Below are 26,880 nucleotides of genomic sequence, written 5' to 3'. Positions count from 1 at the left end.
TACTAAACTGTGGAATCAAGGGGCTTTTGCAGCCACAGCCAAGCATTGGCTTCTACACGCACTTATTTGCGTATATCCTCCAGATTGGAGTTGATTTGTGCAAGGATTTGATGCATTTTATGACTTACGGGACATTGGCAGATGCATATGAATTGGGGCTTTTGACATTGTTATGCATATCAGTGTTGGGGGAAACACCTGGATGCTTTATGTGATCAGTGGAGCTTTGGGAAAGCTGTGTATGCACTAAAATCTTCAAAATTGGCTTCTAGTCAAGGGGCTTTTGACTCATTCAAGTTCTAAACTGTGTAACACAGTTATAGAGGCAAGAGCGAGTCTAACTCTGACAGTGTTGGACAGTTATACAGTCAATTTCTGTTGCTGTACTAACAAGTACAGTCGGGTACTGTCCGGAGTCAATTTTGGGACTGTAAACAGTCACTTTACTGAAGTTTAAAGTGCATAAAACAGTGCTGTTTTCACTGTTACAGCAGGGACATACATTGTGTCAAATCAAGGTACTGCTGTACTGTACTACAGAGCCTCAATTAATGCATTAAGTATTATTTTTCTGGATCTGCAGCTGGCAGGAAACAAACAGTATTTACTGTTAAGTGGGAGAAAATTGCAGGAATTAACTTTTGAGCACAACTACAAGTGCATCTGTGCACTTAGTTTGCAGGGAGTCAGGCACCCAAGTGTGGGTTATATTTCTTGCTGATTGTAATGGCTTCATCCTCGGAATCTTCTCTTCTCAATATTAAAAAGTTACAGGGTGCTGCTAACTACCCAATGTGGAAAAAGATGGTCCTGAATGTTCTAATTCTCAGGCAGTTTCATGCTCCTATTATACACAAAGGTGTGAAGCCCACTGGCACATCTGATGATGCTTGGGCACTAGCTGATGTGTCAGCAAAGTCCATAATTGAATTGTCACTCCATGAGAGTGTTGTTTGGAATGTGGATGGTGAGAAAACAGCCTGGGGTGTGTGGAAAAAGCTACAGGACACATATGAGCAGCAGAGTGTAGCTACAAAGATATATTGGCTGCGCAAGTTCTTCAATCTGAAGATGAAGGAAGGGACCTCCATGGATGCACATCTCAATGAGTTTAATTCAATTGTCACTCAACTTGCAAATCAAAAATATGTGGTGGATGAGGAAACCAAGGGTATGGCACTCTTGATTTCTCTTCCTGAAAGTTGGGATACATTCACCACAGCTGTAACAAATGCAAACACTTTCATAAGTTTTTCAGATATCACAGGGCTGATTTTGCAAGAAGAGCAGAAGCTGAAAGCTCAAGATGCAGTAAAGCCTAACAATGCCTTAAATGCAAGGGGGAGAAGTCAGCAAAGAGGCAAATCTCAGGAAAGGGGAAAAGGTAGGAGCAAGTCCCGCTCCAACAAAGATGTTGAGTGCTACTACTGTGGCAAAAAGGGACATACTAAAAAGCAGTGCTTTAAACTGAAAAATGATAAGAGAGACAAAGCCAAAAACACTGATGCATCAGATGCAAAAGCAATTGTACCAGTAAGCAATGGCAAGAGCAGTGTGAAGATTGAAGAGCTTCATTCTACACACGGTTATGACAGTGAGGGAGAGGTTCTATTTCTCTCTACTTTGGATGCTCATTCTCTCCATGCAGGAGATCTTGCAGACATGCACTCTTGGATCATTGACTCAGGTGCCTCATTCCATGTTACACCTTACAAAGAATTGTTTGTAAGATATGCAGCAGGCAGTAATGGAGTCGTTTTTCTAGGGGATAATCATGCATGTAGTATTGTTGGTATTGGAGATGTCAGGCTTGTATTTGCTGATGGTACTCAGCTTATGCTTCACAATGTTAGGCATGTACCCAAAGTCAAGAAAAATCTGATTTCTACTGGCATGTTGGATGATGAAGGCTTTGTGACCAGCTTTGGTCATGGTTTCTGGAAGGTCACCAAAGGTGCCCTGGTTGTTGCCAGAGGCTCTAAGGTAGACACAATGTATACTCTTCATGCTAAAGTATGTAATCATGCTGATATTCATGCCACCGAGCTGCCGAATATTTCTGTGTGGCATAGCCGGATGGGACATATGAGCATAAGTGGAATGGAGCAATTGGCTCGCCTTGCTTGATCCTAAGTCTCTTAAATGCATTTTTCTTGGATATGGTGACAGTGGTGAGATGGGTTACCGCCTATGGGATCCTGTGAATAAGAAGCTAATACGGAGTAATGATGTCTTATTTGATGAGTCATGTATGTTTAAGGCAGCAGATAAGCCTTCTGATGCTTCAGAGGTTGACATTGATGACTCGGGACATCCTGTACAGTTCAGGCAGGCTGCAAATCAGCCACAACAGCAGCGTAATCAGCCAATGCATGATGCTGCAGCAGGTCCAAATGGACAGCCCGCAGTGGCGGAAGATGTACTACGGGACATGCCACCTTTGGAAGACCTCCCAGGCATAATTCTGCAGCCTGATCTACTAGAACAGCAACCTGTTTTAGGTGAGCAGCAAGTTGGACAGCAAGACCAATGGGTCCGAAGGTCCACTAGACAAATGAAACCGCCAGACAGATTTGTTCCAGGAGCAGATTTTATTATGCTTACAGATTGTGGAGAACCTTCCTGTTACAAGGAAGCCGTGCAAATGCATGATAAAAGGCTATGGGAACTAGCCATGAAGTCTGAAATGGACAGTCTCCATAAAAATGGTACTTGGAATTGGTGCAGTTGCCTAAGGGCATGAAAGTACTGCCATGCAAGTGGGTGTATAGATTGAAAGTCACACCTGGAGCTAAGCCAAGGTATAAAGCCAGGTTGGTTGCCAAGGGCTTTAAGCAGGAGTATGGTGTTGATTTTGATGAGATCTTTTCTCCAGTGGTTAAGATGACCACACTCAGGATTGTACTTGCTTTGGTTGCATGTGAGAATTTGGAATTATGCCAAATGGATGTGAAGACAGTCTTTCTTCACGGTGATCTTCATGAGGAGATCTACATGCAGCAGCTAGAAGGATTTGCAGTCAAGGGCAAGGAGTCACTTGTATGCAAGCTTAAAAAGAGCCTTTACGGGCTGAAACAGGCACCAAGGGAATGGTATAAGAAATTTGATACCTTCATGAAGTCCCAAGGCTTCAGGAGAAGTGATGACGATCACTGCTTATATACCAAAAGGGCTGCAAATGGCAGCTTAATCATTCTCATTTTATATGTGGATGACATGCTTATTGCTGGTATAGCTCGTAAGGAGCTTGATGACCTTAAGAAAAGACTGCATGAGGCCTTAGATATGAAGGACCTTGGTGATGCAAATCACATACTGGGAATGCGGATACAGAGAGATAGGGGACAGCGTTTGTTGTATCTGTCTCAGACCGAATATATTGGCAAAGTATTGCATAGGTTTCATATGGAAGGGGGGAAAACCCTTAGTTCTCCATTGCCTCCGTATGTGAAACTCAGTGCAATGGACAGCCCACACTCAGATGCTGATAGGGCTGAAATGGCCAAGATTCCGTATGCTTCAGCTTGTGGCAGTCTCATGTATGCCATGGTTGCTACCAGACCTGATATTGCGTTTGCAGTGGGAGTGGTGAGCAGGTGTATGGCAAATCTTGGCAAAAAGCATTGGAATGCAGTGAAAGGTATCATGAGATACTTGAAGGGCACACAGGAGTTGTGCATATGCTTTGGCAAGCGAGATGCAAAGGTGCAGGGTTATGTGGATTCAGATTTTGCTGGTCATCCCGATAACCGGAAATCTACTACCGGTTATGTTTATACATTCACTGGAGGTGCAGTGTCATGGATGTCAAGGATGCAGCAGTGCATAGCCTTGTCTACTACGGAAGCTGAATATATTGCAGCCACAGAGGCATGCAAAGAGGCCTTATGGTTATCTCGGCTAGTGGGAGATTTGGGCATTACAGGTGATATTCCATTGTTGCATTGTGACAGTCAGAGTGCTATTCAGTTGGCACACAATCCTGTTTTTCATGCAAAGACAAAGCACATTGATGTGAAGTATCACTTCATTAGAGAAGTGATAGATGATAAGCTGATTCAGCTTGTCAAGATTCACACAGATGATAATCCAGCAGATCTGTTGACAAAAGGCTTGCCTGCAGAGCGGTTTGCACATTGCCGACAATTGATGGGTATAGGTTGAGCCTCATTTATTTTTTACTTGAGGGCATATTGCCTTTAAGTGGGAGGTTGTTGGGGTAAAGGCTCTATGGCCACCCAAGTACAGTTAAGTACACTTAGTACTTTATTTGTTAAGTACACTAAGTACACCGTACTTAGTGTTGTAACCTTATCCCTTTATATAAAAGCTTCACTGTGTGCTAGGGAATGTACACACATACCTTTTATCCCCACACTTCTTGTTGCTTATCCTGCTTGTGTGTGTGTGTGTGCTTTCACACTCTCCCTTCCACAAAATGAGGAGGCACTGCGACGCACAAAGCTCGCCCAGGTAGAGAGGCAACAAAAGCTAGACCGAGAGGCGATGCTTCTCCAACACAAACAGATGTTAGCCGCAATGCAGGCAAGTTTGAGTGCAGCAGTCATCACCACCACAGCTTTCGTCATTGACAAAGGTAACACTACTCACTTGGTCCACTCCAAATTTTGATAAGTATGATGGTAAGTGTGACCATTTAACAATTTTGCAATTTATTCATCAGTTTGTAGCTCATTTTCCGTTAGCGCGGATTCAAGATGAGCAAGACAAAGTCCACCTCACAGCCTCTCATCTTACGGGTGATGCGGTGACCTGGTGGCAACATTGGGCTAGTAAACATACTGACCCAACAACGTTTAAGACGAATTTCATTTGGGCAATGTTTGTGGCCGACCTCAAAGCCCGTTTTCTCCCACCCCAATATGTGCTTACCCTGAAGGATGAGTTTTCTCGTCTCTCCCAGAATGGTTTGCCTTTGTTGACATATAATAACAAGGTCATCACGATGGCGCAGTAGTTGGGCGTGACGGAGAGCGCCAAGATGAAGCAATTCATTCAAGGATTGAACACCAGCATTTGTTATACCCATTCGGAACTTCGACCCGCCAGAGTACGAGCGAGCGCTGACTCTCGCACAGAATCAGGAGATGATGCTGAACGGGGGAAAGCCCAAGCAGGTTCAGAAAGATTTCAAATCCCTGTAGCAGTCAAACAACACAGTGGGTAAGGATCAGAAGAAGGACAACCAGTTCCAAAAGAAAGACGGCCAGGTTTCTGGTCAAAAGAAGGAGTCCAAGCCCAAGATGACCCCAGATGAGAAGACTAAAGCGGGCATTACGGGAGGCTATTACAGCACGACGAGTAGAAGCGGCACCACCAAGAACATCGCTGCTTCCATTGCTACCACATCGCTGGGCATGGCAAGAAGGATTGTCCGAAGTGGCTTGCCGAGAAGGCTGCGAAAGCACCTACTTTGTCCGTCGCAATGTATTGGCACTTCTAGCCCTGCCTTCATCCTTAGCTATACGAATGCCGTCTTCCTTGCTTTGAACGCCGTTTCCACGACGGTCTTTCAAGGTAAGAAGGAGGGTAATTTCTCAAATCAAAAGAAGGCGCTCATTCGAGTGTACGGCACAACTAACGGGCATCAGTTTATTGTCCTATTCAATATGGGGAGTTCAGAAGATGCCATCTCCCCTCAGCTTGCCAAGACCGTGGGGTGCACCTTGGTGTCTCACGAGCTTGTAGTGGACGGGTTCACGCTCGGCTTGCGCACACACATCACGCATAAGGCCATCCATTTCACTTTTTCAGTTCAGAAGGCCATCTTTACGCGGGATTTTGTTTTGACTCTTTTGATGGGGTGTGATATGATCCTCGGGATTCAGTGGTTCTGTGAGCATGTACCGACACCTGATTGGTGGCAGGACACCTTCACTATTGTGGAAGGTTGACCTGAGCCTGCCGTGATACGCGGCGATCAAAGCATATACAGCTCCTCCTCAGCCCCCTCTGAACAGGCTGACACTCCCCTCCAGTGGCCCTCTGACCAGCCTCGGCCTTTGGCATCAATTCAGCCCCCTAGGAAGGTGTTCACGCAATGCATCAGACGGAAAGTCGGGACAGCGAACGAAGTAAGGTTTGGGGTCTATTTCAGCAGCTCTTTTCAGTTATCTTTTACAGTTTTACATAGCTCATTCTCAGCTCTTTATTTCAGTCATCTCTCAGCTCTCTTATAGGATCTATCACTCCTAGCTTTCACTCTCTCACTCATGCAGTAACCCTGCATTCCGGTGGATGGCACAAGCCTCTCCCTTGCCTTGCAGAAGCATCCTACATTGTCAGTGTGGACAGCATCAAGGTCCCAATATCGGTCGGCGTTGCCTCTCAGGTCTATGGGTCTGCTATACGTGTGCACAGTGAGCTCTTTAGTAGTGGGTACAGGGACCCAATCGGTGGTTGACTCTACTCTCTCTCTACCCTCATCTCCTTTCTCTCTCTATGGTGTACAATGCTAATTCCTCGCTAAAGGTTTAAAGGTCTTGCTGTGAATTACGATCAGATTACCGTTGCATGCTACATTGGTATCAGAGCCTTGCACTTGGGTGCAAAGTGACACACTGGCTACATCGACAAGTGCGTAATAGTTCTGTAATAGGAGATTTTTTTGTATGCTGTGACCCCTTTGTGAGCCCTTGTCTAGGGACAGTGAGGCACAAGCTACGTAAGCCCGTCTCTCAGCCTTAGGTCAAGTCAAAATATCAGTCCTTGTTCACTAGTATCCACTAGAGAACCATAGGGTAGTGTTTCCGTCTTAGGTTTAGGGATAGGTTTAGGTCGAGCCTAGGCTCCTACAGCTCCTCCTTGACACTCACCCCTAGTGGCCCTCTGACCAGCCTCAGCCTTTGGCATTAGTTCAGCCCTCTGGGAAGTGTTCACGCAGCGCATCAGACGGGGAGTCGGGACAGCGAACATATTAAGGTTTGGGGTATGTTTCAGCAGCTCTTTTCAGTTATCTTTCACAGTTTTACACAGCTCATTCTCAGCTGTTTATTTCAGTCATCTCTCAGCTCTCTTATAGGATCTATCACTCCTAGCTTTCACTCTCTCACTCATGTAGTAACCATGCATTCCGCGGTGGACAGCACAAGCCTCTCCCTTGCCTTGCAGAAGCGTCCTACATCGTCAGTGTGGATAGCATCAAGGTCTCGGTATTGGTCGGCGTTGCCTCTCATGTCTTTGGGTCTGCTATACGTGTGCACAGTGAGCTCTTCAGAAGCGCGTTTTCCATGCTCTCTCGAAGAGTGTTCTTTGTATTTCTCAGTTCTTCGAGTATAAAGCAAATTCTCCCCTGATTGGGGGAGGGGGCCTTTAGTGGGTATAGGGACCTAATCGGTTGTTGACTCTACTCTCTCTCTACCCTCATCTCCTTTCTCTCTCTATGGTGTACAACACTAATTCCTCGCTAAAGGTTTAAAGAAGGTCTTGCTGTGAATTACATGATCAGATTACCATTGCAGGTTACAACAGGGTACTGTAGTCAACATAAATGCATAGAGGTTACGTCTCCTGGCCTTCGTTTTGTTATTGCTTGCCATCAAAACTAGTTGGGTGCCTTCTATAAGTATCCCCGTTATCACATCTATGAAACACTCCAGTCAGTGCCAGTCACGAACTCACACTCTTGCCATTGGATGGCCATTTTTGTTCTTATACTCTTCGTGAACATGGCCTTGTTCTTAGCATCACTTGATTTGTGTTGTGCTCCAACTTTACCGAAGATCTTGTAACTTCGATCATTGCTTGACATCAGACGTGAGCATTGTCACATTGTGATCCCATATCTAATATTAAGGCTACTCAAGGTAACCAATAGTGGCAATTCTTTTTCTCTCTCGCTCTCCTTATCAAAAGGATCTCATTCTTGGAAGCGTTATTCTTTCTTCCTTTTGGATTTTCCTTTCTCGTGCTTGCCCTTATCTTTACCTTTAACATTGGTGGTACCATTAAATGCCTTCTCATTGCCATCTTCCTCAAACAGATTCTGGCTGGTACATGATTCATGTCAACAGTACTATGTCTAATGGGTACTGTGATTCCGAGTAGGTTGGAGATACGGATGCCAACTGTGGTGAGATACTTCAAGATAGATTTTCTTGTTGGAATCATCTAGCATCAAGATGTGGGGTTGTTCGACAGACCTCAAAGCGACATCATCATGTGCCTCTGATCGGTCAGCCAAAATGGTCTGTGGTCATGACAGAGTGGATTCCCATTGACGTGTGTTTGGCTAGCTTGCTATAGCCTAACTTGTGCAACAAAAATGCTGCTAGAGATCACTAAAAGTGGCCAACTGATTATTGTCCACCTTTTGACGATATCGTCCAATTGATCCCTTAAAACTATCAGTTGATGAGATGTTCATGTACCTGGTTAGCCCATCTTCAAGACAAACAACTAATTTTGGAGGGACAATAAGTGCCGTATTATTTGTCTCATATACGTTGTGTAGAATCATCAAAGCCTTGAACGTGGACAGCACCAACAGTGTGTGTGGGAGCATTTAATCCGTGGTCATTCCTATGATCATGGAGAGTGCCTTAGCATCTTTGAGTGACCTCACTATGATCATATTTGAACCTGCAGTCTTGAGAATCTTGTGTGTTGTAATCCTTGGATTTGCAAGCTTCTTGTCCACTCCTTCAGTGATCCCCCACAATGCACATGCAACCAAGTGGCTCTAGATCTTAATTTTCCAGATCGGATAGGTGGTCTCATCCAACACACCTACCTCACCAAGATTTGGAATCAACATGCGGGATGCCATACTGCACTGTGAGATTTAACAGTGAAAGCCTCCCATGTAGACAAAGGGTGATCTCTCATTGCAGAGGCTTTCGACGCCTGCTGCAAGATTGTCCTTCAGATTAGCAACAAAGCCTCTGAAAAGTTCAAGTTGCAGATCAATGGAGGTGTTCAAGAGGCTTCTCCAGAAGGCCCAGTTGCATGATGCTGGAAGGACCAGACGACTATCTTGTCAAAGCCTTTATGGTGGAGACGAAGGATGTGTAAGATCCGGGTTACTTCAGAATTGGCTGGAGGGATTCCTACCAATGGCAATCTACGTGGACCAAGATCGCATTGTGCGAGGCATCAAGGATCAAGACACGGATGGCACCAGTGGTATGTCGGATTCAAACAGACCTCGGATCTTTGGTACCTTGCAGGGTTTGGTTGGGCCCTATAGTGTTCTTGGTGCCTTGGGTTACCAAAGAGACCAGAGTATTTGTAACTTTGACCAATATTCCAGACTTGGCCTATTCGAGAGCAATGCAGGAGGTGTGGGAATTATGACTAGATCAAGAAGACAGCCTCGACATATTCTTGAGTGCTTTTGCAAAGGAGCTATGGAGCAATTCTTTGACAAAGTTGGTGCTGGGCCACAGTGTTTCATTGAGAGGGGTGTTGGAGAAATTGGGTCAATGCCCACCCTATGAGCCCCCAAATGAGGACAGCTCAAGGGGTTGACACCTTAGCATACTATGGGCGGAAGAGGTGAGGCTGCCACGTGGGCAGCAATATGCGGCCACAAGGGCAGCACCTGGGTCCATTGCCAGTCTTGAATGCTGCAACTGGTACAGTAAGTAACAAAAGGACAGCAGGCACAGGTTGGGGCTGGAATAGTGTGAAGGAGCATATATGGAAGCTGGAGTGGAAGCTACATCAAGGAATAGCAGATTGCCCAGGCATTGCAGAGGGCCAAGCCCAGCAGAGGAGCGTGCAACAGGCCCAGCACCAAGCCTATTTATAGGCGCAAACAACAGCAACAGACTCAGCAATGGCCAGTCTGTAGTCCACCTGTTTCCAGGGGAATAAACCTGGTCAGGTCACCTGATCTGGTTGGCCAGGACCAAGTTGGGCTGTTTCAGAGGGGCATACTGCCCTATATAAAGTACCCCTGGCTAGGGGCCAAAATCATTCTTTAGAGCATGTAGTGGGCTGTATCCAGAGCAGCCAGGAGAATCCTAAAGAGTCTACTCAGCCTGCAGGTCACCTCGCAATAGTGAAGAGCAGTGGCAGTACCATCTACACAGGAGTGTTCCTGCGGGGAAGAAGTCCAGAAGTCTGCAGCATCCCTAGATGCTGGGCAGAAGTGCAGCATCCCTAGGTGCACACCTACACACTGTAGCACTGTTTTGGCTGTACATCTGAGCTCTCTTTCAGATCTGATTGTCCTCTTTTAGATTTAAGTAAAGCACACGTATTTGAGTTCTGTTCATTCTGTCCTTGTGACCTTGGGTTCATCTTCCGCTGCGGAGTAGTGTTGGCCCTAAGCACGCAACCTACCTCTAGTTTTCTAACAGCTGAGGCCAGTCGGCCAGATTAGGGGGTGGGGGCAGACTAGCCCCTCGCCTATATAAAGGGAGCACTTGAGGCCCTTGCCTACGCATTTGCAGAGGAGCTACACGCAGGTTGAGAGCACTTGTGTGAGGTCCTACATTTTGGTGCAATACATATATTGAGTTATCTTGCTATCCTTCACTGCTGTTCACTATCTCAACTTTGCATGTCCTTGAGAGACTTCTTCGCACCCGTGTCTAGTGTGTACTTCCATTTGGTTCAAAATCTCTTCCTTTGGTTTACATTTCTTCCATTGCACAAGGTGTGTTCCAGCATGCTATCAAGGTCAAGAATGGTACATGCAGAGATTCTCACATGATAACAGATTCAGGCATGCAAGACAGCCAAGGATCTAGAGGGAAACGAGATCCAAATCCAGGAGGTGTACGTCTTGGTGATCGAGCCATCCAACCTAGAGATCAAGTTCCAGAAAAAAAGAGGAAGGCGACTTCTACTTAGACAGGTGAGACACAAGGCCAATTTGCTTGTGAATTGAAATTCTCTTTCCACTCTCCATTATCAGTCTGTTGATGTGTGCTATTGGCGCAAGCCAAGTATCTCTGAGAAGTACCATCTTCATCCTTGCCTTTGTTTAAGTCTCTGCAGGTGCTCCCCTCAGTGACTTCAAGCTCAATTTCTGAGTGAGGTACTGGGCTTTTCCTCAGATCCCATGGTTGAGCAACACCTTCCATCCTTCACCACAAAGTCAAGCTTTGTGCTCCACTCCTTGATGTCTATCATGATAGTGTCATTGCTAGATATGCAAAATCTATCTCAGTGGGACATGGTGGTGTTGCAAATAGCTTCTCTTTCCATATTGGCTAATGCCGGCTCCGATTGATCCTCCCTCTTCGCTTGGCCTGCCTTATTGTTGCTGCGATCCTTAGAAGTCTCCTGGGGGGTGTCGCAGTAGAAGCACTTCTTTTGGCTCTTTCTCTTTTTTTTTGTTTTCACCATTAGAAGCGTCCCCTGCCTCGCCCTGGGCATCTTTCTTTTTCTGTGGTTTCCATTTGCCACCTTTGCATGTGGCTATGAAAGCCTTCTCGTCGCCATCATCCTCATCCCTCCCGTTGTACAACTTTTGAGCTTCTTCCCGAAGCAACAACAGATCCAGGTCCTCAAATGTGAGCGGCCTTGTTCGTTCTCCAGTGGCAAGAGTCGTCACCAACCCTCTAAAGCTCCTTGGAGTTTTACTGACTAGGAGCATGGCATTACTATCCACCCTGTGACCCATTGCTCCAAGCTGATCTTTGAGAATCTTTACCTTCACTAGGAAGTTGTGGGCTGACTCTTTTCGTCAGTATGTAGGTTGACCAGTTGGTTCCGAAGCATTATAATCCTCCATGTGTTCGTGCTCTTGTAGAGATCCTGCAGGGTCTTCCATACATCGTGCCCTGTGTCCATCAGCTGGATGTGTGTATCACAGAGTCCAACTCCATCTCTTAAGATCCACTCCTTCAATCTGTCTAGGTCTGCCGGTGTAGTTGATCTTCCCCAAGGTATCCAACACATCAACTGGTTTTGGCTCTGTATACAAGAGAGAGATGTAGAAACAGCAAATAATATTTCTGTCCAATGTGGACACAATACAAAAGCTATGTCCAATGTACCACCCTCTATCAGCATAGTGCTGATTAGATGTGGACCCCTGTACATACAAGTTGTTCTCCTACCTCTTTGGTACTTACAAAACACTCAGCCTGCGGTGCTCTCGTAGAGCTTTTGTGGACCTCGTAAGATGTACCCACAATCACACCTCCCTGCTGCTCTTTTAGACAGCCAATGATGAGTTAGTTCTTGCTATGGATCGTTGACCTCCCTATTGCTCTGAATGCAGCCAAAAAGGAGGCACAAGTCTCCTGCATGATCCTGTCTTCCTTGTTGCTTTGAGGGCAACCAATGGTGAAGACCCTTGAGCTCTTTGTTTCCTGCAGCATCAGTCACTTCCCTTGCTATATAGGGCAGTATGCCCCTCAAAAGCAGGCTGACCTGTTCTGGATCGAGCTGACCTGACCCGGTACATTCCCTTGGTAACAGACGGACTACAGGCTGGCATTTGTTGATTAGTTTGTTGCTGTTGTTGCGCCTATAAACAGGCTTGGTGCTTGGGCCTGTTGCAGGCTCCTCTGCTGGACCTCTGCAATTCCTGTGCAATCTGCTGCTCCTTGGTGTAGCTTCCACTCCAACTTCCATACCTGCTGCTTTGTTTTATGCCAGCTCCAACCGGTACCTGTTGTAACTTCTGTTGTGCTGTACCAGTCGCAGCATTCAAGCCCTGGCAATGGACATAGGTGCTGCCCATGGGCCAGCCATATTGCTGCCCACATGGCAGCCTCACCCCTTCCCCCTACAGGTCCTTCTATCCTCATGTATGCTAAATTGTCAACCCCCTGAGCTCTCCTCATTTTGGGGCGGTGGAGCACTGATCCAATTTCTCCAACACTGACCTGGTGTTAATAGGCTGACCAGACTGCAAATCTACCACATAGCAAGCTTACTGGTTAGGCCCTATATCTGGCTCCGCCGACTGCTATTTGGCCACCCTGTAGATTATGGCTTGGGTCTGTAAATTCCCTAGCCTAGCCACTCTTTGTGTCCGCATGTTGGGTCATATACTGCCAACGCACGAGCCCATCTTTTTTTTCCCTCTGCTGATCTATTTCCACAGCACATGTTGGCTGATCTCCTTCTTCATCAGGCCCACCTTCGTCTGCAGATGTTCTAGCCTCTTCTTTTGCAGTCACAGATGCCTCTGTTGTAACTCATCTTCTTTTCTCTTTTGCTGGAGTCTTTGCAGCCTACGTGGCATTCCTTCCACTTTCCATGTGGTAGTCCTATGAGTTACTACCTTTTCTTCTTCATGCTGCCCTATTGACAACTATTTAATCATATCTATTTGGGCTTGAGTCTGAAAGCTGTTGGGTGCGGGGAGCAATGGAATGGAAATGGAGTGCAAGGGAGCAAACAGCAGCTGAGGGAACTCAAGTGTACTTGCAAATGCATTATGAAGAAAGTACACAAGTGGCCAATATATGGCCTCAAATTTAACTAGTTGACCAAGTCAACTAGTTCATTGATTGGGACTAGTCCTAACTAGCCTACAAGGCCATACCAGGCCTAACTAGCCTACAAGGCCATGCCAGGGCTAAGTGCTAAAAAACCGCCCTCCATGGTATGGCTGAAGTATCATGGATACATCTTAGGTATACCTAGAAACTAGATCATGGTTGCACGTATTCGTCGAAGATGGATATAGCAACCTATGATGGTACTGGGAGATCAACATCACGTAACAAATGGTACCAATTGTAAGGCATGCCGAAAAGCCTCAAACTTTGGTTGTGGTGGAGCCTTTGTGAAGATATTTGCTAAGTTATCCTCCGTGGGAACGTAGGGCAATTGTATATCTCTAGCTAGCAATCATTTTGGAACATAATGATAATGGACCTCAATGTGGTTTGTACACGCATGAAAATATAGGATTACGTGCAACGGACAAATCACTTTGGTTCTCAGTGTAGATGACAATTGAAGTGCTTTGAATGACATGAAGATCTGAAAGTAACTCGCGTAGCCAAACACACTCTATTGGAGTTGTGAAGGCTGTCTTATATTGAGCTTCACAACTTGAAGTAGCAACTGTAGGCTGCTTCTTGCCGAACCAAGAGATGCATCAAGAGCCAAGCATGAAACAATTGCCACTGTGTGACCCATTTCACTACCTACTGATGCTGTGTGTTGGGCTTGTGCGTGTACCTTCTTAACTTGGGAATGTGCAGATTAGGCCTGGTATGGCATAAGTAAATGAGGCAACAGTCCATAGCCTGCCGCTAAAGAGTGGCATCAGATGGTGCACTCCCATCTTCAGAGGAGAAACGGAAGCCAGGTTCCAATGAACTAGAAACCTGAACTAGAAACCGGCTTCAAACCTCAAATTGGAAGCGCTACAAGAGCTGTCCAATATATTTGGATTCACTCATGATTATGCTCCGCTCAACAATAGCAAACTAGATGCCCAAATAGTAGTGCAACCTGCGCATATCTGACATTGCAAATGCTTGCTGCAAATCTGCCTTGAAATCTGCAATTTTCTGCATGTCGGGCCCCGTCATAAGCATGTCATCCACATAAAGAATTAATATCAGAAATTCTGATTCACTCTTCCAGACATAAAGAGCGGCCTTTGTAGGGCTGTTTGAAATCCAAGGCATAGCGAAAAAGGATGTATCTTGGCATACCACACGTGCGGTGCTTGCTTCAAACCATAGAGGGCCTTTTTCAGCCAGCATACCTGATTTTCAGAACCTACAACCTCAAATCCTAAAGGTTGGGTGACATAGACCTCTTCCAGTAAATTCCCATGAAGGAAAGTGGTCTTGATGTCCAACTGGTGGACCTCTTAATGCTTGTGGGATGCAAGAGCAATGAACACTGAATGGTCGTGATGTGTGAAGTGGGAGCGAGTGTTTCCTCAAAGTCAATGCCATGTTGTTGGGCATAGCCTTATGCAACAAGGAGGGCTTTGTAATAGTCAACATTGCCATCAGCTTTGTGTTTCAACTTATACACCCACTTAGGGCCTATGGCACACTTGCTTGCCAGCAAGTCACACAACTCCCAAATTACGTTAGCATGAATGGAATCAAGTTCAGCTCTCATGGCTTGCATCCATTCATTGCTTGCAAATGCATCTCCGTGACATAGAGGTTCCTCATGACAACAAACAGTGGTGATTGATGCAACATCAAGCTCAACAAATTGCCATGCATCTATCTTTGTGCACCTTTGGTGTGGGCAGCCAAGGGCTCAACTTGATTTGCGAGATGCTTGGGAGTCCCTGCAAATACCAAAGGATTAAGTGCATTACGAACAGGGTTGGTAGAAAAGCTATCCCCTAGGATTGTGGAGCCTTCTTAATCTTTCATGTCAATTAGAGTGAAAGAGGCGCTCGGGGCTTGAGACAGTCTCATTTTGCCCCAACAACTTGTGGAAGTTGAGGGTTTGACCTATATTACACATGAACCTGATTTCAGAGAAAAAAACTTGGGAATAAGTTGATTCCGGAGTTCAAAGTTATGTGGAAGGATAGGTTGGAGGAGCACTCAACTCGGGAGTCGATTGTTAGTTTGCTGAAGAACTTTCTCAGGTCTGTTTAAGAGTAAATGCTTAAAGAGGAGAACAATGTTATGTAAGTGGATGCTAATCCTTGGATTAGTGCACTTAATCCAGCAAGGATAGGGGTAACCTGAGGATTAAGGGAAGCAGGCTAACGTGGGACTATAGGACTTGAACACACTAGCAAAGGGCCAGGTGGCTATGTTTAGCCAAGACGTTTTCTATAAAGTGGGGATGCTCTTTCTATATAAGAATGGTGATGCCTATTGTGTCAGTATGCAACCACGGGATGGTTTGGTCTAGATCTTGAGACTAGACTCCTGCCTTCTACATGGCGGATCACAAGATACTAGTTGATGGTTCCTTCGGACGGGTTTGGTGGTATGGGACGCCAAAGCTATGGGCATAGGCTTGTGGGAGTCTACTCTTGGCGGGTGAGTTGTGTGCTGATCTTTATTATGTTTTGTTGATTGTGTTTAAAGATCCTTGCGAGGATTCAACACTTCCTTCAGCTGGGTCTGCCCCCATGTGACAGCCATACTTCATGCCCACATTGCAGTATCTCATTTCTCCCATTCCGTATAGTTACCATGTCCCTTTGCACTCTTCATATGGGGGTTTACATGCGGGACTATATTTCAACAACGTTATCTATGTAATGCCCAGGGATCTGTTGGTAATCCATAATGCAGTAAATATTTGTAATACATACATGTAACATGTACAATAACTATACGTACATATTTTTGGTTCTGCCAGTGGTAAATCGTAAGGTGCTCCTTGAGCTCCTCAAAATGAATGAAATGTGAAAGAGGTCTTGTCAGGAGCTGTATCTACTTGCAGTAGAAGTCATGAAAACGTTGTGATTTAGGTCTAATTAAGTGGCACATTTAAATCAGTTTGGGCTTAACTAGAAGATGCTGGCCTCATGAATACACTTTTTTTTGGGTGGGGGGGGTGGATAAAATGACGTTTTTATCTGATCTTTTTTTGGAAAAGTTTTCTGGTCTGTCTATATTTGTAGCTACAGGAAGGTGAGAGGTAGAAACCTCACTGGCAATTGTTGCTGATAGCAAGACGTATTCTGGGATTGCAGGTCAAAGCAGGAGAGTATGCGACAAACAATGGAATAAGTTACTTGGAAACAAAGCATATTCTCCTAATGTTCTATTGCCAGTGTATTGTGTTCTATATTTTCTTAAAGGCACAAGGGAAATCCGTACAAAATCACCCTGTTGTTGCAAGGCTTATTGAGATTCGGATGTTTCTGGATAAGGTGAATGAGATTCAATTTTTATGCTCATTTGTAATTTCAGCGTTTATTATTGAGTGCCCATTGTGGTTATATAAGTGCAAGCTATTCTGTGTGCACAGATTCGACCCATAGACAAGAAACTGCATTATCAGATTGAAAAGCTCCTCAAACTCGCAACAGGTCCTTCCCTTGGAGCCATAAGTGAACAAAGTGTTGGGTATACAGATCAACAGGATGCGCTGATGTACAAGCCAAATCCAGACATGCTTGTTTCGAAGGCTGAGGACACTGTTATGGTATACCTCTTTTATTGACATGTTTGGGGAGTAAAATCTTCCAAACTCATGCAATCACTTCAGGGGGTTCTCGTGCCAGCCTTCGTCGTTGTTGGTGTAGCCATTGAACTCTGAGAGGGGGATTTTTATATGTGTAACACGAACCCAATAATTGGCATAGATCTTGTTTCTAACTTGCAATTGCATGGACTATACATGGCTGAATTGTTTGAGGATTTGTGCGTTCACTCCCTTCTTATCACGACACTTCTTGTCTTTTGTGAAATTGCTAGAGGCATCAAAGCCTATTTTAGGTTTTTACAGTTCCAATAATTGTCCAGGGAAAAGAGGGCATATATCGACCTCCCATGATAGCTCCAGCAGCTATGAATGAAGACCGAAGTTTGAAGAATGCGAAATCTGAATCAAGGGCACAGAAGGAGGCTTTGCGGAAGGCTTCGCGCAGTGCATTGATCAAGGATCTTGCAAATGAGTTGGAAGGGAAACCTGAAGAGGTAAGTGACATTATTTCTGCCCTTTCTGGAGGGCATAATGTGTGTCTTTATTTGCTGAATATGTCCCTGGATTTCTGCAGATAAAGGAATATGTTGGATCAGAGAGCAAAGAAATGTCGAGAGAAATATCGAGGCTGGAAGCTCGTGCACAGCAGGAAGAAAATCTATTTGCACGCATCCCGCTCTCCAAAGTTGAAAAGAAGAAAATGAAGCACCTAAAGAGATCTAGAAATGGGTAAAGTTGTGCATATGAGCATTTTGTAATAGATGTTAAACAGTTGCATGTTTTTTTCTTAAGATTCACTTTCTTCCTCCAGGTTGATGGGAATGCTGGATGATTTCAATGATGATATTGCTAATTTGGTGGATATGGAGGAGAACAATCCTTCTGGTGCTAAAAAACTGGAACCTTCAGAGTCCGAACGGTTTTATCAACCTTTCAATCAGGCTGGAAAAGAATCATGGAATCCCAAGGTATTTCCATGGAATTAACAGTTTCAATGATGTTTGGGCAACTCCATGCGCATTAGGTAGTCCAGATTTTGTTTCCATCTTGGGCTAAATTTCTAGTTCTTAATTCACAGGAAGAAAGAAAGTCTAAACGACGAAAGAATGTGAAGGGGGGGAGATTTCAGTAGGGTTTGAAGGACAACAAAGACCATCAGGGGAAGCAGATCAGACCTTGGGACAAGAAACAATGAGCAGCATTTGTTCATAAAGAACCACTTCCTCGTCGTGAACAGAGAATGAAGAAAAAGTAAGCGGTCAAAATATCTGAAAAGCATGTGTTTGGTTGGAGTTATGGCTTAGTCCAGTGGAGGTTAATTGATTGCTGCAGCATGCTGGATGAAGTAAATGTCACTCGTGATGCTTACAAACTGCTTTTTAAGTATATGGCTATTAGAGCCTTACATCAATTTTTTGAGGTTTGGGCCTAATGCACTTCTGCTTTACATACGTGCTCTACGTCATGTTTCATGCATGGCTTAGGAGCTGGAGTCTGGGATTGTGCACAGCTATAACCAAAGTTGTAAGGATTGATTAAATAGCGTGAATCCTTTTAGCTTTCTTGCCTTATGAAAAGGCCAGCCTTAGCAATTTTAGGATACCTTGGAGCTGTTGCAGGCATTGTAAAATACTTAAGGTTAATGATATCATGGTGCAATTCTCTGTGATAATTCTGAAGTAGCTGTTTTGCTAGTCCAGAAGAAACTGCCTTTCAGTAAATGTTCTGCCGACACTTGAATAGATTGAGACAGTAAATTGCGTACATAGACAGAAATTTTGAAAAAACACTCCGTAATGTATTTTGTTCTCAGAGCAGGATTGCCATTATTGAAGAGAGTGATTCCCTATTCTTTACAAGACGGGGCTGGTTGGGACCATGATCTAGATCCAGGTCTCTCAGATCTTCTACATCAAAGGGATATATATTTTTTCACCATTGTCTATTACATTTATATGCTGCATCATGCGTTTGTTTTTTTGTATTGATGTGTTGTGTGTGATAGATGCATAGCATATGTTGTGCGTGTGATACAGTTTAGCACATAGGATGGAAATTAATGTAGGATCTTGACGATTGCATCTATGTGTTGTGTGTCTGGTATATGTAAAGGCATGGCACACTAGAACTGTTTTGCAAATGTGAGTAGTTATCAAAGCATCAAGTAAGGGTGTGCCAAGATAGTACCATATGTTAGCTATAATACGTATGGCATGAGTGTATTGTATGGGGAAAAAGTTTAAGGTATGTCAGGTTCACTCCCTAATATGTATTTGAGAGAGAGAGAGAGAGAGAGAGAGAGAGAGAGAGTATTCAAGTGCCCAATCACTACATGGTACATTGATGGATAGGCTAATATTTGATGTAAGAACATCATTACTCAGACACATTGATGATTCCACGAGAGAGAAAAAGTTCCAACTTTAGGAGAATTGAAGCTAAAACTAGTTTTAATCTAGAATTTATAATTGAAGTTTATAGTTTCATCAGCAAGTTGTTAAGTTGAAACATAAGTGAATCTGTGATTCAAAAATGATGTGCGATGTGTTATGTATCTTGTCAAATTTGTCATGTCATGAGTCACAAAGTAAAACCTCAAAACTCATGAATCAAGACTCCCTTTTTTCTACCGCAGGGAAGATATGGAGGTGAAACCTCCCATAGTGATAGTATTATCATCATCATTCATGGGTCTCTCAATTTTGTTCAACTTGCTCACCATCACCTTTTAAGAGTGCATCCTTGGGTAGAGGTGCCTAATGTAGCTCCTATCGAGGAACTCACATCCCTTGGTGTTATCTTTGCCATTGTTTTGTACTTGTAATGAATTCACTATGTGATCCGACACAAGCTGGACTCCTCATTATTTGTTTGTTAGTGCAGTCAGCTTGTGATATGGGAGAGCATCTAATGCCTTCTTCTCATCATTGGCAACAACGTACGTAGGTGCTTTGTCCATCTATAGAGCCTAAGAAATACTTAATCAATGACAATTATATAGCAATTAAATACTTGTGACACATAAACTCATAGTATGGAAGCCATTATATCCTCAAACTCGTTGCATTAGCATGTCGCTTTCGTGATAATACAATATCTTCTCACATTGCTTTGTGTTGATCTTGTTTCTAATCTGCATGTGGATATATGGATTACAATTTCTCTTACAGGCATAGACAAACAATTTAATGGAGATTCAAGAAAGAATCAATCCATGGAACAAACTAGATGACTGTTACGGGATCAATTATGTAAAAGTGCTTGCCATGGTGTGGAAACCACCAAAGAGTCAATTGTAAAATTATTGGAGAAAACATGTGTAAGAAAGTTTTTTGCAAGGCTAAATCACCACAAAATCATGGTAAATCAATTCTCATCATTTGATTGAGCAACAAGGAGTCTTGTGCTTTAATCAGCGAAGTGCAAAATGGCAAGTCCTTCCCTCTTAGATTTCTCGATCAAGATATGTCACTTTACAAGATACGTCACTTTGGGCTGCTAAAGAAATTAATCATGTATGGAAAAGGGAACTTGGCAAATATCAATGGCTATGTTCTACATGTCTCACAGGTTATGGGTCTTTGGGCCTACATATTTGGCTCTAGAATTCCCTTTATAAACAATGTTTCCCTCTTGCAGATAAGTCCTCTGCTTTCTAGGTGACTCAATGATATGGGCTTGTCTTCATGGATCAATTTATGGGAGAAGCATTGGAATCACTAGATGAAGGTCCATGTTTTGTCTAGTTGTTTTTAGCTATTTATTAGAGAGCAAAGTTCATTCAATCAACACTCTCAAGGCTTAGACCCTGCTAGCCAACAAACTCAATTCTAGATCGGCCTTATAATTTACAAGTTGCTTAGGGGAATATTTTTTCACCACATTAATATTCAGGCCAAGTTCAACCAAGTAGTTCAATCTGGGATTTTGGGCATTTTAGATCACTTTTTTAGAATTCAATGTAGCTCTTAAAGCTCTCAAGGATGTACAGTAGCATAAGTTGATCCAGACGTATTATTCTTATTTCCTTTTTTCTTTTGAATATGAATCTCCTTGTTTCCTTTTTTCTTCGTAATATGAATCTTCTTTGTTTGTGCAAAAAAATTTGAAAACAAAGAAGAGGAGATGTTTCCTAATCATAGAACAATGGAATTTGCTTCCCTTGGGCGTGGAGACTGGCATGATGAATCACCCTAGATTCATGTTAGCATGTATTGTTTTTTGAGACTCCAATAAGTGCTCACACATATCTGCCTGCCACATTTAAGTATTTCATGAAGTGGAATCTTAGAAATTTTCAAGCACACCTAAACAAGGCAGTGATTATGGAGCAACAATGTGATTATGGAGCAACAATGTGAGAAGTGAAATGTGTAAAATAAATAAATACAGAAAGCACACAGAATGGAAGAGAAAGATAGACACCAATATACGTGGTTCACCCAGTGTGGGCTACGACCATGGAGAAACAGCTAGTCTTATGTTTTCTTATCCTGTTAATGAGAGGATACAAGATACAAGTAGTATATCCATTGCTCTCATGCTATGTGAGCCATACCCTTATTTTACAAAAATTTGGACAAACAACGCATGCATCAAATTTCATTTTTTAAGGCTTGGGACCCCTTGGCAACAGTAGTAGGGGGGGTGTTGCCCTCCCTACACCCCTCCTTCATAGAGTGGCTATAAACATGCCTGGGTCCAAAGCATATCTGAAAATAACCTTTGAAAAAGAATCAGGCTCCACATGCAACAATGGTTAAATTCATGTAGCACCTCCATCCTAGCTTACACTTGACAGAGTCAACTCTTATCATACCTAAGAGCTGAGAGCGATCCTAGTTGACCAACATTGCCTGCTCATGTAGTAACTTGCAAAGACTACTATCCTTGGCCTACCATTCTCTACTATCTAATTCTTCCTAGATCCTTGTTCAATAAATATATCATATGCAACCAAATTGCCTTAAGCATCATCAACATGTTCAACATTTTCACAAACATACTTTCCTTTGAGGGCTTGGAAGAAAATATGAGCTAAAAAAAGTTTTATCTTGTACTATATACAAAAATCTTTACAAAAAACAACTTGGTTCAAACTTCCTTACTGAGAGGCTAATACAAAACACATCCATACTAACAAAAGTAGTAAGACCTGGTTGACTATCTACTAGAGCAACAATAAGCTCTGGAAAAGAGAAAGTGGGTATAGCAACTCTAAAAGAGTCATCACTGGAGTAGTCATCATTGAGTAAGTCACCATTGAACAAGTCACCTTTGGAACATAAAAACCATGCTGCATGTCCAAAGGGAAAGGTTTTACAACTATTAAGTCACATATTCTCTCATTTGACTTGAAGGCAAAGCAATGAGGTGTCCTGGCTGTCCAACCTTGGGCCATTGAGCATTTTACACTCCTTCTCATAGTCTCCTATTTCCTTTTGGAGCTGTTGGTTCATGTCATTGAAGCTCAAGCTTTCTCTTCTAAGACAACCCTCTTACTATAGTATCAACATCTTTTGATTAAGATGTTTATTAAAAAAAAAGAAAAGAGAAAAAGGCATCCCTCTTCCTATAGTATTAGCATCCTTTAATTGAGATGCAATCTGGGGCTTAGGGAAAGGGACTATGAGGAACCTTCCTTAATTTTTATAGAGTGTTGGGTATGAGGAACAGATGGTAGAGCTTGCTTGGCCTCCTACATATCTATTGGGTGTTGTTCCATAGCCTGTGTGGAGTATTGCTCCATAGCTGCTGATAGATGTCCCTTGGATGGCACGTAAAAATGGACTACCATCACATACCTTTCCAATATAAACATATTGGTCTTTTTCCTACATCTTAGGTTGGGAGATGAAAGAAAGGTGCATGCAAGAAAGATCTTCATGGACAACATTCCAAAGTGAGCGTCACCTTACAAATGCAGCCATAGCTCAAATCAATGGTGGCAATTTACCATAACTTAGGTCTGTAAACTACAAGGACAGTTATTAGTGGTTCCCAGGTCCTTGTCTAAGTAGAGTGGATTCATCTCTCGGAGATACTCATTATGGTGATGCTCACTCAAGATGCCTTTGGTGCATCAACTTCAAGAAACAAATCAGAGCTTCTAACCTTTGTTGAGGAAGCATTAAGTAGTGAGCATGAGCAAATAGACCAAGACAACCAAGGTAGAGGTCACAACAAGGTGGCACTGATGCTAGACAAAAATGTAGAGGTGGGCAACAAGGTAATCTAGATGGTGGATAGGAAAATATGGAGGTATTCAACATGGAGGTCAAGATAGAGGTCCTAATGGTGGACAACAAGGTGGACAAGGAGAAGGTAAGTGAAATGTGATTAAACTAGTAATGGAGTTCTTTTTAACACTAAAAACCTCTCTGTTTGTGTATGCTTTTCAACTTTGTTGTATAATATTTAATTCTGTTTAATCAAGGAAAGCAACATGTTATTTTTTCAATACCAAAGGACTTTCCATGTGTATGTTTTTCTCGTCCATTTAGAGATTGTATGTGCCTTAGATGGACATCAAGGCTCAAAATTAAATGCCTTAGTGAGTTTGAGCCTCTACAGGTTATCTGAGCTCTTGGCACAATTGGACAAGTCATGCAAGCCTAAAATCATGTTTTTCCAAACTTGGTGGCCTTTATCCACAAGACATGGTCACACTTTCCCTTCATCCAATGTTTTGGATGAGAGATTTCTCTATCAATGCACGATCGCCATGTCCCTTGAGACTTGAAATTCATGTTTACTCCTTAAATACCATCCTCTTGAGGCTCAAAATCAAGAGGTGAGGTTATTTCACAAAATAGCTATATGTATGTGTCTTAAATGACCATGGAGGCTCAAACTTGAGCCTCAAGAGGTGAGGCTTCAAAAAATAGCTATATGTATATGTCTTAAATGGCCATGGAGGCTCGAGCCTCTATAGGTTGTTTGAGATATTGGCACAAATGGAGAAGTCATGCAAGACTCCCAGTTTATGTTTTGTACTCAAGGGATTATTTGTGGCTAAATGTCATGCCTCTCGAGGCTAAAACCCAAGTTTGAGCATCAAGAGGCTACATTTTATTGAAGTCCATTTCCCTTGAGGTTAAAACCTTAAGAGGCATGGCTATTCCACAAAATAGCTATATGTATGTGCCTTAAAGTTTGGGCCTCTACAGGTTATCTAAGCGATTGCTGAGATGGTTGGAACTTGCCCTTTATCTAATGTTTTGGATGAGAGGCCTCTTTATTAGTTTGGCATTGCCATGTACCTTGAAACTAAAATTCATGTTTGGTCCTCAAGAGGCTATGTGTGACTACATGACATCCCTCTTGAGGCTCAAGTTTGAGCATCAAGAGGCGTGGTTGTTTCACAAAATAGTTACACGTATGTGCCTTAAATTTAGCCATTGACGTTCAAACTTAAATTTGAGCCTCTACAGGTTATCTGAGCAGGTTATCTGAGCTATTGGAATAATACTTAGGTGGCCTCTACTCCACAAAACATGGTCGCACTTGCTCTTTATCCAATGTTTTGGATGAGACACCTCTCTATTAATGTAGCATTACCATGTCTCTTGAAATTCAAATTCATATTTGGTCATCAAGAGGCTATTCGTAGCTAAATGCCATGTATCTCAAGGCTGAAACTCAAATTTAAGCCTCAAGAGGGTACTTGTGACTGAAGCCCACTTCTCTTGAAGCTCAAACTCAAGTTTGAACCTCAAGAGGCAAGGCTTCTTCACAAAATAGCTACACGTATGTGCCTTAAAGAGGCATGGAGGCTCAAACTTGAGTTTGAGACTCTATAGGCTACTTGAGCTATTGAGACAAGTGGAGAAATCACACAAGCATCAAAATCATCTTTGTGCAATAATTATGTGGCCGTTCTCCACAAGACATGGTGACACTTGCCCTTAATGTAGCATTGCCATGTCTCTTGAATCTCAATTTATGTTTGGTCCTCAAAGGACTAAATGACATGCCTCCTGAGGCTCAAAATCAAGTTTGAGCATAAAGAGTCTACTTGTGACCAAAATACACTTCTCTTGAGGGTCCAAAAAACAAGTTTGAGCCTCAAGAGGCAAGGTTGCTTAACAAAATAGCTATATATGCATGTGCCCTAAATGGCCATGGAAGCTCAAACTTGAGGTTGAGACTCTATAGGTTATTCAAGCTATTGGCACAAATGGAGAAGTCATGCAAGCCTCAAATTCATGTTTGGTCATCAAGAGGCTATTTGTGACTAAATGCTATGCCCCTCAAGGTGTGGTTGTTTCACAAAACAACAATATGTATGTGCTTGTCATGGAGGCTTAAACTCGAGTTTGAGACTCTATAAGTTATCTGATCTATTGGCACAAATAGAGTACTCATGCAAGCCTCAAAATCATGCTCAGCATGAGATTATGGAAGCTTGGTCATGCATGTTATTTTTTTGGTCATGAAGTCTGTTACTCCTATGTGGTTTTCCCACTCTACATCAGTAAACTCTATTGCTAAGAAGACACCCTATTTCAAAACTATTACACTATTTCAAAACTATAGAGAAAATTTTAGGCATATGTATAATTGCAATGAAATTTTCTTTTAGGTTTACAACTCTACAACTGGTGCACACAAAACCACCCTATCCATTGGATGCTAACAACAAATTTGGTCGTATTATTATGCGGGTTTCCCATTCACACATACTCTACTCACATTAATCTATCAAGAATCTACCAAAGGATATTGAGTTTCTTTTTTGCAAGGAAACCAAGGATTGGATGCAAAAAATGGCAAGAACCATTGCTATGTGTGGGTGTGACTAAATGACGAAAAAAAGATTGTTGATAAGTTGAGCTTCCACTATCTAGGCTGTATTAGCATACAAAGAATTTGATAGAAACAATTGATGACTTATAATAATAGATATCATGTCTTGGGGGCGAGGAATTGTGGGAAATAAACATAGGAAGAAGGCAAATCCATATACAAGACCTGGTGGTAATGCCATGATTCGATTGAGTGAAGGGTTAGAGCATTGTAATAGGAGGAGAGGTTGTCAAAGATAGTGTCATAGGAGAGGCTATCCTAGAAGGAGAGGTTGCAAAGATGGTGGAGGAGGAGAGGCTATCAAAGAGGGGGACCATGGGAGAGGCTATCAAAGGAGGAGAAGCTAGGAAGAGGAGAGGCTATCAAAGATGGTGGCTAGAGAGGTGTGGCAAGGTAGAGGAGGAGGATTAGGGGTGGAAGCAATAGCCAAAAAAGGAAGGGAGGCAAAAGGGGTATGATCTATTAGGCAGAAGAGAGACTCTAAAGACAATAGTAGAGAGTTTGGCAAGGTAGGGGAGGAGGGTTTGGGGTGAAAGGGGATGAAGTAGCAATAGAAAAAGGAAGGCTTGAGGTGAAGGGATAGGAAAAAAATGAGAGTAGAAACCATGTGAGAGGAGGGAAAGGGTAAGGGGTGGTTCAAGAGAGGAAGGAGGGGGAGGGTTAGGGGGTGAAAGGGGAGGAAGAAGCAATGAGGGAGAGAAGTGTGGTGAAGGAGATTCTGTCAAAAGCAAAAATAGGGGCAAGAAGGGTGGTAGAGGAGGAGGGTTAGGGGGAAAAGGGGAGGAAGAAACAACAAGGGCAAGAAGGGTGGTAAAGGAAGAGGCAAGAAGGGTAGTGGAGGAAGCAATAGTGGAGAAGATGGTGGCAACTGCAATGGAGGAGGTTGAAGGGGAGGAAGCACAACACAATAGAAATAGAGGTGGAGAAGTAGGGTTGCCCTCCTCCATTGTTGTTGCTAGCTCCCCCTTTTTTATGGGAGAGAGGCAAGTGGCAATGGTGGGGGATGTGAGTGGCAGTTGTCCTATGTCAAAATGCTCTATCAAA

General features: G+C 43.2%; 1 protein-coding gene across 2 annotated transcripts in view; it reads left to right on the top strand.

The window, feature by feature from the left end:
• LOC147904357 (Sas10/Utp3/C1D family) overlaps positions 1–18,208 on the top strand; it is a 32,692-nt gene extending 14,484 nt beyond the window's left edge. For both annotated transcript variants that reach the window (XM_087394838.1, XM_087394831.1), the window contains exons 4-9: positions 16,574–16,753; positions 16,852–17,028; positions 17,349–17,522; positions 17,603–17,757; positions 17,840–17,996; positions 18,107–18,208. In XM_087394838.1, coding sequence (XP_087250964.1) covers positions 16,574–16,753; positions 16,852–17,028; positions 17,349–17,522; positions 17,603–17,757; positions 17,840–17,996; positions 18,107–18,160 — 897 coding nt within the window. In that variant the 3' untranslated portion in view covers positions 18,161–18,208. The remainder of the gene's footprint in view (positions 1–16,573; positions 16,754–16,851; positions 17,029–17,348; positions 17,523–17,602; positions 17,758–17,839; positions 17,997–18,106) is intronic.
• The last annotated feature ends 8,672 nt before the right edge of the window (positions 18,209–26,880 follow it).

The sequence above is a fragment of the Dipteris shenzhenensis genome, chromosome 2, assembly GCF_047967505.1.
Source record: "Dipteris shenzhenensis isolate YYH24624 ecotype China chromosome 2, Dip_SZ_1.0, whole genome shotgun sequence".
Lineage (NCBI taxonomy): Eukaryota > Viridiplantae > Streptophyta > Polypodiopsida > Gleicheniales > Dipteridaceae > Dipteris > Dipteris shenzhenensis.
Note: the sequence above shows the minus strand (reverse complement) of the source record. Positions and strands in the feature narration are given on the sequence as shown.